Source organism: Salmo salar, chromosome 24, assembly GCF_965601325.2.
Source record: "Salmo salar chromosome 24, fSalSal1, whole genome shotgun sequence".
In the NCBI taxonomy this organism is placed as follows: Eukaryota; Metazoa; Chordata; class Actinopteri; order Salmoniformes; family Salmonidae; genus Salmo; species Salmo salar.
This window is the reverse complement of record NC_138314.1, coordinates 20,405,770-20,422,759: the sequence shown is the minus strand read 5'-3', so window position 1 is coordinate 20,422,759 and position 16,990 is coordinate 20,405,770. Positions and strand designations below refer to the sequence as shown.

Genomic DNA, 16,990 nt, shown 5'->3' with positions numbered 1-16,990 from the left:
CTTAACGATCTGGCAAATGCTGAATTTCTCTGAGTTCTGGTGTTATTGATTAACTAATACAAGTCAGAGTTATGGAAGTTCACGTGACAAGAACACACACATAGACACCCACACAAACCAGATCATAAATCCTTGTTACGACACCACTGTATATGGAGTGAAAGCAGTGTAAACATGCAGCAATACCAAGAGAACCCAGTGGGAGAAGACAGACAAGGAATCCATGAGAGATAGTGGAGGAGGAACCAACATGTCTGCTATTGGCTCGACTCTAGTTGCACTTACACAGCCTTCCTCAGACCTACACCTGGAGCAGCTACTCGTCTGAAGCCTTCGTGCCTCGAACAGAGCCCTTCCTACGCATCTAGATGTAAAATGATAGAATCAGGAGGCCTGTAAGGGCAGAGTAGAGATTGGGGGAAAGGAAGGGAGGGTTCCCACACAAGTTACCCATCTAAATAAATGTCTGACTTTTTAATGACTTCAAGGATGAACATTTTGTATTATAATGAACAATCACAATGGACCAAGACTAGACTGTCTATTCCAAAATTTAGGCTTGACTGTAAAAGGAGTGATAGGCTATACAGTGCATTCGGAAAATATTCAAACCCCTTGACTTTTCCCACATTGTTACTTCACAGCGTTATTCTAAAATGGATTACATTGTCCCCCCCCCCCCCCAAATCTACACACAATACCCCATAATGACGATGCAAATTTATAACAAAAATGGAAACTGAAATATCACATTTACTTAATTATTCAGACCCTATACTCAGTACTTTGTTGAATCACCTTTGGCAGCGATTACAGTCTTCTTGGGTATGACGCTACAAGCTTGGCACACCTGTATTTGGGGAGTTTCTCCCATTCTTCTCTGCAGATCCTCTAAAGCTGTGTCAGGTTGGATGGGGAGCGTCGCTGCACAGCTATTTTCAGGTCTCTCCAGAGATGTTCGATCGGGTTCAAGTCCGAGCTCTGGCTGGGTCACTCAAGAACATTCAGAGACTTTTCCCGAAGCCACTCCTGCAATGTCTTGGCTGTGTGCTTAGGGTTGTTGTCAGGTTGGAAGGTGAACCTTCGCCCCAGTCCGAGGTCCTGAGCGCTATGGGGCCAGTTTTCATCAAGGATCTCTGTATTTTGCGCGGTTCATCTTTCCCTCAATCCTGACTAGTCTCCCAGTCCCTGCCGCTAGAAAACATCCCCACAGCATGATGCTGCCACCACCATGCTTCACCGTAGAGATGGTGCCAGGTTTCCTCCAGACATGATGCTTGGCATTCAGGCCAAAGAGTTCAATCTTGGTTTCATCAGACCAGAGAATCTCGTTTCTCATGATCAGAATCTTTTAGGTGCCTTTTGGCAAACTCCCAAGCGGGCTGTCATGTGCCTTTTACTGAAGAGTGGCTTCCGTCTGGCCACTCTACCATAAAGGCCTGATTGGTGGAGTGCTGCAGAGATGGTTGTCCTTCTGGAAGTTTCGCCCATCTCCACAGAGGAAGTCTGGAGCTCTGTTAGGGTGACCATTGGGTTCTTGGTCGCCTTCTTGACCAAGGCCCTTCACCCCCGATTGCTCAGTTTGACCAATCCTGTCTCGGATCTCTACGGACAACTCCTTCGACCTCAGGTTTTGGTATTTATTTTGACATGCACTGTCAACTGTGGGACCTTACATAGACAGGTCTGTGCCTTTCCAAATCATGTACAATCAATTTAAATTTACCACAGGTGGACTCCAATTAAGTTGTAGAGAAATCAGGAAACAGGATGCAACTGAACTCAATTTCAAGTCTCATTGCAAAGGGTCTGAAAACGTATGAAAAAAGTTCAGTTCATTTTTAATAAATTTGCTATAATTTATAAAAACCTGTTTTCGCTTTGTCATTATGGGGAATTGTGTGTATATTGATTAGGAACAACATTTAATTAATTCATTTTAGAATAAGGCTGTAACGTAACAAAATGTGGAAAAATTCAAGGGGTCTGAATACTTTCTGAATGCACTGTATGTGATTACAATTCTCCCACAGTTGAGATGGATTTCTTTGAAAATATCACACATTTCCCTGACTTTTCCAGAATAAACAATGTGTGGGAACCCTGGGAGGGGAAGACAGACAGGCTGGAGAAGGGGATAGGGGCAGGAATGTAGAATTCCACCCCCATATCCCTTTGGACCAGCATTGTGAGTACACATGGTCGAATCAAACAAACACGGTAAAAATAAATGTGAACCTTCCCTCTACTGATAACAAGAAGACTAGGACTGATGTTCCTTTCAATATTATTATTTAGCAAAATTATGACAAGCAGTAAATAAAGTCACATAAGATGGGAAAAAAGACGTCATAAAATCATACACGTTTTAGTTTGTCATAAAACACAAAAAGCTGATTTATTTACATTAAAGTACACTGCTCAAAAAAATAAAGGGAACACTTAAACAACACAATGTAACTCCAAGTCACTCACACTTCTGTGAAATCTAACTATCCACTTAGGAAGCAACACTGACAATACATTTTACATGCTGTTGTGCAAATGGAATAAAAAACAGGTGGAAATTATAGGCAATTAGCAAGACACCCCCAAAAAAGGAGTGGTTCTGCAGGTGGGGACCACAGACCACTTCTCAGTTCCTATGCTTCTGGCTGATGTTTTGGTCACTTTTGAATGCTGGCGGTGCTTTCACTCTAGTGGTAGCATGAGACGGAGTCTACAACCCACACAAGTGGCTCCGGTAGTGCAGCTCATCCAGAATGGCACATCAATGCGAGCTGTGGCAAGAAGGTTTGCTGTGTCTGTCAGCGTAGTGTCCAGAGCATGGAGGCGCTACCAGGAAACAGGCCAGTACATCAGGAGACGTGGAGGAGGCCGTAGGAGGGCAACAACCCAGCAGCAGGACCGCTACCTCCGCCTTTGTGCAAGGAGGAGCAGGAGAAGCACTGCCAGAGCCCTGCAAAATGACCTCCAGCAGGCCACAAATGTGTATGTGTCTGCTCAAACGGTCAGAAACAGACTCCATGAGGGTGGTATGAGGGCCCGACGTCCACAGGTGGGGGTTGTGCTTACAGCCCAACACCGTGCAGGACGTTTGGCATTTGCCAGAGAACACCAAGATTGGCAAATTCGCCGCTGGCGACCTGTGCTCTTCACAGATGAAAGCAGGTTCACACTGAGCACGTGACAAGAGTCTGGAGACGCCGTGGAGAACGTTCTGCTGCCTGCAACATCCTCCAGCATGACCGGTTTGGCGGTGGGTCAGTCATGGTGTGGGGTGGCATTTCTTTGGGGGGCCGCACAGCCCTCCATGTGCTCGCCAGAGGTAGCCTGACTGCCATTAGGTACCGAGATGAGATCCTCAGACCCCTTGTGAGACCATATGCTGGTGCGGTTGGCCCTGGGTTCCTCCTAATGCAAGACAATGCTAGACCTTGTGTGGCTGGAGTGTGTCAGCAGTTCCTGCAAGAGGAAGGCATTGATGCTATGGACCGCCCGTTCCCCAGACCTGAATCCAATTGAGCACATCTGGGACATCATGTCTCGCTCCATCCATCAACGCCACGTTGCACCACAGACTGTCCAGGAGTTGGCGGATGCATTAGTCCAGGTCTGGGAGGAGATCCCTCAGGAGACCACCCGCCACCTCATCAGGAGCATGCCCAGGCGTTGTAGGGAGGTCATACAGGCACGTGGATGCCACACACACTACTGAGCCTCATTTTGACTTGTTTTAAGGACATTACATCAAAGTTGGATCAGCCTGTAGTGTGGTTTTCCACTTTAATTTTGAGTGTGACTCCAAATCCAGACCCTCCATGGGTTGATAAATTGGATTTCCATTGATTATTTTTGTGTGAGTTTGTTGTCAGCACATTCAACTATGTAAAGAAAAAAGTATTTTATAAGATTATTTATTTCATTCAGATCTAGGATGTGTTGTTTAAGTGTTCCCTTTATTTTTTTGAGCAGTATATAAGAGGGGATCATTGATTTAACAGATTGAAATAAATTAAACAGGGTGTTTAGCTCAGATTTTCTATTAAAAAGTCAAAATAATAAGAGTTCTAGGAAAAGGATCTAGGGAGGGATATGAATTTAGAGTGAATGTTGTGTGTCTCAGCACCACTAACTAACAGACCAACCAGCATCACTTCCAGATATCCTGATGACTCTTCCAATGAGCTTCCTAACATTACCACTGTCTCCGAGGGATGACACCACAGACAGGCCAAGACAGCCTGCTATCCAACCACGGCCAGGACCCACAAGGCAAACACCAGACCGACACTGCCAAGCACATAGGGCAGCACTGCAGTGATCTGCCGCCATGACAACGCTAAAGAGATGATGCCTAAAAACGGCACACTCGCTCTAATGGTTTTGGAGGTTGAGTGTAGTAAGCCTGGGTAAGTATTGAACCCTTCTCCTGTTTGTAATCCATTATGTTCCTTTACATACCTCCTCCAGCTCCTTCTGTGTCTCCGCCTCCATCCGCCTGATGTCCTCCATAGTCAGCTCCACCCACTTGTCGATCCAACAGAACAGCTGGCGATGGAAGTTAGTGAAGATGCGCTTCTCTTGCTGGAGGAGAGAACATGGATAGAGGCATACAGAGGTAAAGAAAAGGGTACCAGGAAGCATGTGTCAGATAGTGACAGAATAAAAAGGAAGGTACACATCTTGGTCAGATGCTACACAGTCTAGTCCTGGATATCAAAAGACTGAGCATAAACCATATAACCCAGGTGTACCTACAGATTCATTTACAGTGCTGCTTGGATTATTATATCCACTCTTGATGACTCAGTAGGCAGGTTTCCTTTGACACAGATTTATTTTACAAAAGCAACGTCTCAAAAAAACAATGTGACATGTGGAATGGAAACACAGCTATAGGAGAATTTTCTAAAGATGAATAAAAATTGCATCATTCGACAGACGCGGATTGTTCTTTATTGCGAAAAAATGACTACGTTGTTTTTGAATAAATTATGATTGCCGAAGTAGTTAAGGTACGGGGGGCACGTGATGTCATCACAGAACTATAAAGCTCCCCTCCACATTTAATTCTAAATACCAACTGACTGCTAAATCTATTTTTCAACTATAAAATTGTCTTGACTTTCAAGAATGCTGGCTGGATGCAAGTTTTACCATAAAATTGTATCAGATCTAGGCTACAGGAGTGTAAGTGTCAACATGGCACTGACTTTGACTATAAGTTGGCACATATTCTAATAATTATGGCAAACAGTCAATTCTTGCATTCTATCCATGCTGGCTACCTGAGACATGAAAACAGATCGGTGGTCGCCAATTTATTCATGTGCGATTTGCCTAAATGGATAATGGAAACACTTCAAACCACTTCATTTTTATTCAAACACTAGGTTTTTGCAGCTTAAATATACTTAACAAAAATATAAGGAAATAAGGAAATCAGTCATATGAAATAAATTCATTAGGCCCTAATCTATGGATTTCACATGACCGGGCAGGGGCGTATCCATGGGTGGGCATAGGCCCACCCACTGGGGAGCCAGGCCCAGCCAGTCAGTTTTTCATCACAAAAGGGCTTTATTACAGACAGAAATACTCAGTTTCATCAGCTGTCCGGGTGACTGGTCTCAAGACAATCCCGCAAGTGAAGAAGACAGATGTGGAGGTCCTGGGCTGGCATGGTTACACGTGGTCTGCAGTTGTGAGGCCGGTTGGACCTACTGCCAAATTCTCTAAAATGACGGAGGCGGCTTATGGGAGAGAAATGAACATTCAAATCTCTGGCAACAGCTCTGGGGGACATTCCTGCAGTCAGCATGCCAATTGCACACTCCCTCAAAACTTGACATCTGTGGCATTGTGTTGTGTGACAAAACTGCACATTTTGAAGTGGCCTTTTGTCCCCAGCACAAGGTGCACCTGTGTAATGATCATGCCGTTTAACTTCTTTGGGATAGGGGGCAGTATTTTCACAGCCGGATAAAAAAACGTACCCGATGTAATCTGGTTACTACTCCTGCCCAGAAACTAGAATATGCATATAATTAGTAGATTTGGATAGAAAACACTCTACAGTTTCTAAAACTGTTTGAATGGTGTCGTGAGTATAACAGAATTCATATGGCAGGCCAAAACCTGAGAAGATTCCATAAAGGAAGTGCCCTGTCTGACAATTTGTTGTCCTTCTGTTACATCTCTATCGAAATTACAGCATCTGTGCTGTAACATGACACTTTCTAAGGCTTCCATTGGCTCTCTAAAGCCGCCAGAAAGTGGAATGGGGTGTCTGCTGTCTCTGGGCAAAGTATAGGAGCAGAGTTCGTAAGTGGTCAGCCTGGGGACAGTGAGACTGGAGATGCGCGGTCACGAGAACTCATGTTTTTCTTTCTCTCTTTGAATGAATACAACGTTGCCCGGGTGGAATATTATCGCTATTTTACGAGAAAAATAGCATAAAAATTGATTTTAAACAGCGTTTGACATGCTTCTAAGTACGGTAATGGAATATTTTGCATTTTTTTTGTCATGAAATGCGCTCGCGCGTTACCCTTCGGATAGTGACCTGAACGCACAAACAAAACGGAGGTATTTGGATATAACTATGGATTATTTGGAACCAAAACAACATTTGTTGTTAAAGTAGAAGTCCTGGGAGTGCATTCTGACAAAGAACAGCAAAGGTAATCCAATTTTTCTAATAGTAATTCTGAGTTTAGGTGACCCCGAAGTTGGCGGATGTCAAAATAGCTAGCCGTGATGGCCGAGCTATGTACTCAGAATATTGCAAAATGTGCTTTCGCCGAAAAGCTATTTTTAAAATCGGACATAGCGATTGCATAAAGGAGTTCTGTATCTATAATTCTTAAAATAATTATGTATTTTGTGAACGTTTATCATGAGTCATTTAGTAAATTCACCGGAAGTTTTCGGTGGGTATGCTAGTTCTGAACATCACATGCTAATGTAAAAAGCTGGTTTTTGATATAAATATGAACTTGATTGAACAAAACATGCATGTATTGTATAACATAATGTCCTAGGAGTGTCATCTGATGAAGATCAAAGGTTAGTGCTGCATTTAGCTGTGGTTTGGGTTTATGTGACATGTATGCTTGCTTGTAAAATGGCTGTGTGATTATTTGTGTCTATGTACTCTCCTAACATAATCTAATGTTTTGCTTTCACTGTAAAGCCTTTTTGAAATCAGACAATGTGGTTAGATTAACGAGAGTCTTATCTTTAAAATGGTGTAAAATAGTTGATTGTTTGAGAAAACTGAATTGTGGTATTTTAGTTGGTTTTGTATTTCGCGCGGTGCGATGCCATTGGCTGTTGGTTAGGGGTTACCCAGGCGGAACTGGGTTCCGCTAGCGGAAGGTCTATCCTCAACAGGTTAATCAGTTTATTGATATGTCACACCTGTCAGGTGGATAGATTATCTTGGCAAAATAAAAACGCTCACTAACAGGGATATAAACACATTTGTGCACAAAATTTGAGAGAAATACGTTTTTTTAATGCATATTTTCTATCAGAACTTTAATGTCGACAACAACAAATCATTGGACAAGTTAATGGAAACACAGCTAGTGTCTGTTAACCTGAAGAAAAAAACATGTCCTAACCTTGTGAATAAAGCTCTCCACCTTGTTCTGCAGGCCCCACCACTTGAACTTGACAGTGACCAGTTTGTAGGCACACATCCTCGGGCAGTCAGCCTTACTAACCAGCTCCTTCTGTTAGTAGCAACACAACAGGAGAACAGACACTGAGCAAACAATGCAAGGAAACACAATTTATGTTGACAAGATATTACAAAAAACGGTGAATATGCAAATAAGCAAAGTTTATGCAAACTTCCCGATAATGGAACGCTCAAAGAGAAGAAAGCAGTGTGTGATTTGAGAACACAGAAAAATTAAATTGGTTATGGACAAATCTCTGCAGTATTCCAACCATTAAAATGTCATTAATACATCATGTTTTGGAAATGAAGCTTAGTAAAATAATTATCGATATGAGAATATGCAGTCGACGGATAAAAGTCTTCTAATCTACAAAACAGTTTTAAATCCATCTGCAGCTTGCACTCTGTCGCCCTGAGAGGAAGAGGAGAGAGAGCAAAGTGGATAAACTCCAGATGAAGGGACCATTTCTCTCGCTCCACCCTGACAGCGACACTGTTCCAGACAGGCATGCCTTTGTGGCCGGGGAAGGCAGATAAAACGGTGCTCGCATCACACAGCGATAACGGCATCTCAGCACAAAGCCGGTTCCATTATTAACACCCAAGACCTGCTTGCCCCCAGAACACACACGCACACACCACTCCCAGAACACCAGTTTAATTAATCACTTCATTCTAGCACTGCACACAGGGAGAAATGCCACAGACCTGCTGCAATCACACCCATGCCACCACCGTTTGATGCTCCCATCACAGAGGAGAGAGAGGGGGGATGGTGGGAATGAAAAACATTCTAAATTTGCGTAGGGTTTAGCTAGAAAAGTTGTCACCGCTAAAGGAGAACTTCACATAAAACGGAAACCACATCAAAACATTTACGGTGACATTTCTTCTCTCCCTCTCCCGTCGCCCTGCTCAAAGGACCAGGAGTTTTCAGAAATACAAAGTGTGCCAATACGGAAGCATGTGTGCACGCAGAGATAGAAGCGTTCTACTGCTCTGAGAAGCTGGCACAAATAGTGTTCTCTGTTGTAACTTTAATTATGATTCTCTCATTTTTTCCTCTCCAAAAAGTGTGTTTCCATGTCCAAGGTGGGGGGGAGATCTAAATGAAAAGTTGCTTTAGACTTTATAAAGCTGTTTAGCAGTCTCATTTGTGCAAGTTGTCACAGAGCAGAAAAACTTCTCCAGGTTGAACTATACTGAACAAAAATAAATATGCAACATTAACAATTTCAACTATTTTACTGAGTTACAGTTCATTAGGAAATCTGTCAATTGAAATAAATTAATCTATGGATTTCAGATGACTGGGCAGGGGCTGGGCCTGGGAGGGCATTGGCCCACTCACTTGGGAGCCAGGCCCACCCACTGGGGAGCCAGGTCCAGCCAGTCAGAATTAGTTTTTCCCCACAAAAGGGCTTTAACCCAGACAGAAAAATAGTCCTCAGTTTCATCAGCTGTCCGGGTTGCTGTCTCAGAAGATCCCACAGGTGAAGAAGCCGGATGTGGAGGTCCTGGGTAGGCGTGGTTACAAGTGATCTGCAGTTGTGAGACTGGTTGGACGTACAGCCAAATTCTCTAAAAACAACGTTGGCGGCAGCTTATGGTAGAGAAATCAACATTCAATTATCTGGCAAAAGTTCTGGTGGACATTCCTGCAGTCTGCATGCCGATTGCACACTCAAAACTTGAGACACTTGTGACATTGTGTGACAAAACTGCACATTTTAAAGTGGCCTTTTGTCCCCAGCACAAGGTGCACCTGTGTAATGATCATGCCGTTTAATCAGCTTCTGAAAATGCCACACCTGTCAGGTGGATGGATTATGTTCGCAAATTTGAAATGCTCACAAAGGGATGTAAAAAAATGTGTGCACAAGATTTGAGAGAAATAAGCTTTTTATGCATATGGAACATGTCTGGGATCTTTTATTTCAGCTCATCAAACATGGGACCAACCCTTTACATGTTGAGTTTATATTTTTGTTAAGTATATAAGGGCTGTAAACTATTGCTGGGTGGAGATCTAACTAGTTTGACATCATGGGCCTGTTTGCAGGGCTGTAGTTGAAGGGTTTGATGGGAAAACGATGTCTCTGGATGAGCTGTTTTCATCACCGCTCACTTTTTACAAACAAATATCTCGCAGACTCATTGGGAAAAAAAAGAACTGTTCCTAGCTCAAACTAAGAGAGACAACACATAGTACATTCCGGAGCAGACAGCCACGTACAAACACACACTCCTGGCTGGCTGAGCGCGTGTGAGTAGGGCTGAGACAGGAGGGGCTAATCTGACCTGATCACTTGCAATTTCTATTACGCCCAATTAGAGCAGAGAGAGGTGATTTGTCTTCATCAAACCGCAGTCTCCCTCTCTCCCTGGTGTTCCAGTGAGAGGCATACCTTCCAGTTGGGTCCCAGGGGTCCTCTACCAGTCTTAGCTGACTTAAACAGAGCAGGGTCCTCATCTGCCTTGTAGTCCTGGAGAGAGAAGAGAAGGATGACAATTAACACTTTAATAATCAAAACACAGAACAAATAATTTCAACACATATGTATTCAACATTAGCAGACCTGCCAACCTTAAACTTTTTCAAAAGTACCACTTCAGCATGGTGGTGCCACCCCCTGGCCCTTCGCAACACCCACACTGCTCAAATCATTACGTAAATGCAGCTTTTTTTAGCTTAATAAATGTGGCCTCGGAAGGAATGGCAGGCTATAGACTTATGGGTACTTGCTAATTGGCTGCTCTTCAGTAGCTAACTAGCAATGCATTTAAATGTACAAATCAGGGCTCTCCCTAGGATTTTCTGACAAGGTGGTGTAGGCCTAAGGTTGGGGGGGGGGGGGGGGGGTCAGTCAACTTCCCCCGATGGAAGCTGAAGTGTTTAGCCTTTTTGAAAACCTGTAACTGCCATTTCCTGAAACCTTGAGTTAAATAATATCAAACAATGTAGCGAACACAGAAGTCTTGTGTTTGATCCTAAATTAAATTGAGGTGGTCTCAATAACACTTAAGAATTTTATGTGTTATATGTTATTTAAAAAAAAATAAAGTGTCTTTCTGTGGATCGTATCGTGAAAATGTAAACTGGCTTAATTCTGTTGTTTGGGGAGAATATTCAGAATAATTTTATTACTGGATGAAATGCAATAGTCTAGCTAACTGTAGGCTATTTGACATATGAAACAAATGAAATAGGCTAATATGAGCTCGTTTCAGATCGCCATCCCTGACCTAATCCATCAAGTTAGGTCTGACTACTAGGCTACCATTCATTCAACATAGGGCTGGGCGATAAATCAAATTCATTTCATTCATTCGAATGCATGTTCTGCGTGATATTCCAAATGCTTGTATCACAATAATCAACATTTTTATGAGCGTTTATGGCCACTTGTTCTCATTATGTATTTTTGGTCTCGTCTCTTTCGCTCCTCTGTGCACCTTCCCATTTATACCAGAGATCTGTATATAATGACGAGATGCTCATGTCTCCGCCCTAACAATTGGAGTCGTTGTCTCAAAAGGCGAAGGCAGGCGACAAGCGTCGGTCCAAAATAAGCCCATAGAAACGCATTGGCCTTATTTTGGACAGATTTTAGCGAGTGAAACCTCTCGCTTTGCCTCTTCCTCTATGGTTTACACACACACACACACACACACACCAAGCCCGTCCCCCTGCCTCTCACGCCAACAAAGTTGAGAGATCACCTCTTCCTCTCTGACAAGCGGTTTCAACTTGCAATTTTCGTTTGAAGTTTGGTCCAACCAAAATCGGTCATATGGACACAAACACATTCAGACATTATTTTACTGTAATAGAGGAGAAGTAAACTTTTCTAACGATACCCTTTTTATGTCTCAACTACACTAATTGCGCGCAGAGCACACTACTAAACCAAGAGTATCAACGAACATTGATCCTGTAAAATGAATGCTCAGGTTTGTCACACGCGGCATTGGTACCGCTAGCAGCATTTTAGCCAAAGACTTATACTAGCTGTCTAGTTTGTGTTTTATAAATGTGCAATAAGCATAAAACACAATTATATAAAGAATTGGCAACACGTTCGCATTCTAAGAAATAAGGTAGGCCACTTGATTTCAACATCTGAACAAAGTGGACAGGCTAGCATGCTGTTCAAACAGAAGGGTGTGTTCATAACAATTCAACTGTTCAACCTTGTTAGCTAGCAAATAGATCCAAGTTGGCTAAACTTGAAATATAAAGACTAACTGGCTAATCCCTAGCATGTGGGCTTGCGAGATTGTTGACGAGACCGGTGTTAATTTTCTATAGCCTAATGCCTGCTATAAGAAGTTGGTCATTATTAGTGAATGTGCATTATGCACGGTTCTAGTTAAATGTGCAACAACAACAAAAAGGGCCTTTTCATGGACTTGATAGCCAGATCAGTGATTGCATTTTGTTTTTTTTAAAAGCTGGTTAAACTATTCTGATAAAAGGACCTCCCGAGTGGCGCAGTGGTCTAAGGCACTGTACCGCAGTGCTTGAGGTGTCACTACAGACCCAGGTTCGATCCCGATATATATATATATATACACATATGTATGTACATATACCACACACACACACAACCAGTCTTAAGTTTGGAAAAGCATTCCTCGTGAAGCTGGTAGAGAGAATGCCAAGCGTGTGCTAAGCTGTCATCAAGGCAAAGGGTGGCCATTTGAAGAATCTCAAATATATTTTGATTTGTTTAACACATGATTCCATATCTGCATTTTCATATAGTTTTTCTTCACTATTATTCTACAATGTAGAAAATAGTAAAAATAAAGAAAAGGCCTGGAATGAGTAGGTGTCCAAACTTGACTGGTACTGTGTGTGTGTGTGTGTGTGTGCGCATATTCTGATTAACTAATTAGATTATTTGTTGGTTGTATGAAAGGCTTATATTTAGCCCTAAATTCATTAGATTATTGCTGACTGTTTGAAATGCAGTGTATTTGAACTTTAATTGTACAACATCGCTTATTTCGATACTTTTTTTTATTTGCCCATAGGTTTAAAAAAATGTAATCGCCCACCCCAACACGGAACCCAATCAGGCTGCGCGCGTATGCCATCGTGCATGAATATATTTTGTCCCCCTACACCAAACGCGATCACGACACGCAGGTTAAAATATCAAAACAAACTCTGAACCAATTACATTAATTTGGGGACAGGTCAAAAAGCATTAAACATTTATGGCAATTTAGCTTGCACTTGCTAGCTAATTTGTCCTATTTAGCTAGCTAATTTGTCCTGGGATATAAACATTGAGTTGTTATTTTACCTGAAATGCACAAGGTCCTCTACTCCGATAATTAATCCACACATTAAACGGTCAACCGAATCGTTTCTAGTCATCTCTCCTCCTTCCAGGCTTTTTCATCGTTGAACTTATATGGTGATTGGCATCTAAACTTTCATAGTATTACTACACCGACCGGCAACACAGTTCGTCTTTCAATCATCCACGTGGGTATAACCAATGAGGAGATGGCACGTGGGTACCTGCTTCTATAAACGAATGAGGAGATGGGAGAGGCAGGACTTGCAGCGCGATCTGCGTCAGAAACAGAAATTACTTCTATTTTACCCCTTGGCAATGCAGACGCTCGTTGACGCGAGCAGTGAGGGTGCAATAATTGAATAACAGATATCTACATTTATTTTACAACGCTCGCACATGCGACGTGTCTGGTCAGCCTGTTAGCCAACTACGAGATAGTGGTTATATGCTTGACAAACATACATTTTTGGAAAATGTATTTGGCAGTTGGTTCTCCATTTTTACCCTAACCTTTTTCATCACATCAGCGGTATCTGCTCTGACCTCAAAATGAATGCATGGTACACAAAATGCATGCTGGTTGGCAGGTCTGCATAAGTCATACTGGGCCCTCTAAAGCACCTCTAGCCCATGGGTCTGAGAGTTGGCCCCTGCACTAATGCTGCTCTCTGGGCAGAGGGGCTAGGGGACTACCATGAGAGGGGCTAGGGGACTACCATGAGAGGGGCTAGGGGACTACCATGAGAGGGGCTAGGGGACTACCATGAGAGGGGCCAGGGTCTCCTAGGCTAGGTCTACCCTCCACAGCCCCGGCCCCAGGCTGCAGCACCAAAGCCCAGCCCTGTGCCCTCCACCATGCACCCTGTCTGGGCTGGGCTGAGCTAGGTAGGAACTTGTTGATGCCACCAGCAAATGGCTATGCTGACAATATAGATGGCAGAAGGGCACAGACTGGTGCCAGTGTGTGTAGAAGACTGTGTACCTGTGTCTGATGGCATGCATAACTGCTCCCCCAGACAGCACGGGCCAGGCTGAGGAGAGACTGCTCCCCCAGACAGACACAGGGCCAGGCTGAGGAGAGACTGCTCCCCCAGACAGACACAGGGCCAGGCTGAGGAGAGACTGCTCCCCCAGACAGACACAGGGCCAGGCTGAGGAGAGACTGCTCCCCCAGACAGACACAGGGCCATCTTCCTCACGTCTTGTGACACACTGTGTATCACAATGCTGAGATCCCAGCTGAAATAATACACCAAAACACAGGCACTGAACCCATTCACTACCACAGTCAAACATACAGCTCAAACTAACTCTCTAGTGCAGCAGGAGAGTAGACCCACACACTCTAGTAGCATAATACACAAGTACGATAAGGCTTTGCTGTACCGTTGTTCATTAAGGCTGTATCTCAAATTGGGCTCGAGCGCCTTAACGGCACCTCCAAGTTTTTGGGAACTGCGTACCGGCTCCTCTACAAAACAAAGTGGCCGGTCGAAAAAAGGTTGATCAAAGCAGAATAAAAGGCAGGATCTGCATTGAATAGGAATGGAGAGTGGGCATTCACATCTGTAAATCCAGTCTATACGTGCCAGTAGACAATTTGTGAGGGAATGCGCCGATTGAGAATGTGCCAGCCTGAATGTGCAGAATACAGTGTTCCAAAACATAACTAGCCTCACTACACGACATCTCGCTAGTAATTTAAAGTATTATGTTGTTCGACAGGCACTGTTGAGAGACATACAACACCATTATTGGAAAGCTGGTATTCCCCTCTTACTAAACAGTAGGCTAGCCATGTAACTCCGACAACGTTAAAAATATTCTAAGAAGTCTAATTAACAAATAACTTCCATGCTGTGCATAGATCTCCCCTGAAACAATAATGTTTTAGCCTTAAGGTTATAGATACATGTTTTCGCTACCTTGCTTTGAAGTAGCTTACCTTATCATCCCTGATTCATTTAATGAGGGAATAATTGTATTAAGACAAAAGTATTTAGTTGTGTTGCAATATGTTATATTAAGGGTGGCCAACCATCCTCCAGGAGAGCTACTGGGTGTGCAGGCTTTTGTTCCAGCCCTGCTCTAACACACCACATCGTAGCTGCAAAAATCAGCTGCTCACACAGAACCTTGATAAGCAGACACGGTGTGTTTCAAGGCTTGATCAAAAGCCTGAACAACCAGTAGCCCTACAAACGGAGGGTTGACCATGTGTTTTATACAGAAGCCTAAACAGCACATTTATTCTACTTTGTGAGTGGTTAAGTGCCTTGATCAAGGGCATAACAGCAGGAGGTCGAAGGCCTACATGGGATCAGAGACCAGCAGCCTTCTAGTGTCAATACCCAGGGATGCAAACTAGGTAACCTATGTGATCCATGTAGATCCGATGAGAAAAGTTATATTGTGGGGGGGGGGGGGGGGGGGGTTGGATCACTACTGGCTGTAAGAGAACGAGTGATGCGCATTTGGAGCAATACTGGCTGTATCATCTAAGGCTCAGGCCTGGGATCAGCCAGTCCTTCACATAACAGAATGCAGCACGTGACTGAAGAGAGAAGCGACAACCAACTTGCTTGTTACAGAATCAGCGCGCGCTCTGAAAAGACAGCGGAGAGTGGACAGACAGTTTGCCAGTTACTGCAGCAGCGCGTCAAATCAAATGTTATCGGTCACATACACATGGTTAGCAGATGTTAATGCGAGTGTAGCGAAATGATTGTGCTTCTAGTTCCGACAGTGCAGTAATATCTAACAAGTAATCTAACAATTTCCCAACAACTACCTTATGCACACACAAGTGTAAAGGGATGAATAAGAATATGTACATATAAATATATGGATGAGCGATGGCCGTGCAGCATAGGCAAGATGCAGTAGATTGTACAGAGTACAGTATATGCATATGAGATGAGTAATGTAGGGTATGTAAACATTATATAAAGTGGCATTGTTTAAAGTGAATAGAGATACATTTATTACATCCAATTATTAAAGTGGCTAGAGATTTGAGTCTGCGTCCCCTGAATGACAACGAAGAGGTAGGTGAGAAGCCTGGAGACAAAGGTGATAAAGCGTACTTCATAAGCTGTAACTGAAAAACAAACCAACATTTGGAAATTTTGAGGTGAGGGAGAAAGTGTGGTGGAACAAGAACTTAAGTATCTTGCTACAATAGCTGAATTCTCCGTTAGCTAGCCAGGGAAATGTTCAGCAACATTAGCTGATCAAATAATTGAGTTGATGGTGTGAAAATTAGCTGGCTAACAAAGTCAGACAGCTAAATAGCTAACGTTACAACATCAGATGAGGTAACGTTAGCTCGAGGAACCAATTAGCTATAGTATTAACTGAGAATTCGATCAAGCCTTGCCGTTCCTCATGCTATAACGTTAGTTACTCACTGGACCCTGGCTATCCGTGTGAAATGTTAATTAGTTAGCTAACGAACCTACTATCTATCAACTAAATGTTTTCCCTCTGTGTGGTTAATTTTCAGAATGAGAGAATTAGGTGAAAATGAGGAGTTGCTTGTTAATCAAGTGGATTCAGGGATCAAGTGGAGCTGGGCCTGGCTTAAGCTGGATGCCACTATGGAGGTCAAAAGCAACACCACACACACTATCCCTCTTTCTCACTTGTTCAATAAGGTGGATAGAAAGAGGTATGCCAGGTGTACTCTGACTGAACGAGATAGATTATACCAACAAAGGGTGTTGTGCTCTGCTGGCACATTAATGTAGAACAGATTGTACACAGGCAGATTTTATTTTTGTTGCTATTAGGTTCACAAGAACCACTATTTTACACAGACTGATCATATTCTTCGTTGTATAAATAGTACACAGTTAAAACATTTCAACAAGGGATCCAGCCTAAAAGTCACTAGAAGTTAGCATTTTAAAGCTGATAAGTCACCTTTTTGGGCCCTTACCAGTTTGCATTACTACAATAGCACATTTATGCTAACTTTTTC

General features: G+C 43.1%; 1 protein-coding gene across 1 annotated transcript in view; it reads right to left on the bottom strand.

The window, feature by feature from the left end:
• Positions 1-16,990, bottom strand: part of LOC106585622 (phosphatidylinositol transfer protein beta isoform) — a 48,953-nt gene that overhangs the window by 4,380 nt on the left and 27,583 nt on the right. The window contains exons 8-10 of the mRNA XM_014172038.3: positions 10,102-10,179; positions 7,632-7,742; positions 4,465-4,587 (exon numbers count right to left, since the gene is read on the bottom strand). Of these exons, the coding sequence (XP_014027513.3) occupies positions 4,465-4,587; positions 7,632-7,742; positions 10,102-10,179 (312 nt within the window). The remainder of the gene's footprint in view (positions 1-4,464; positions 4,588-7,631; positions 7,743-10,101; positions 10,180-16,990) is intronic.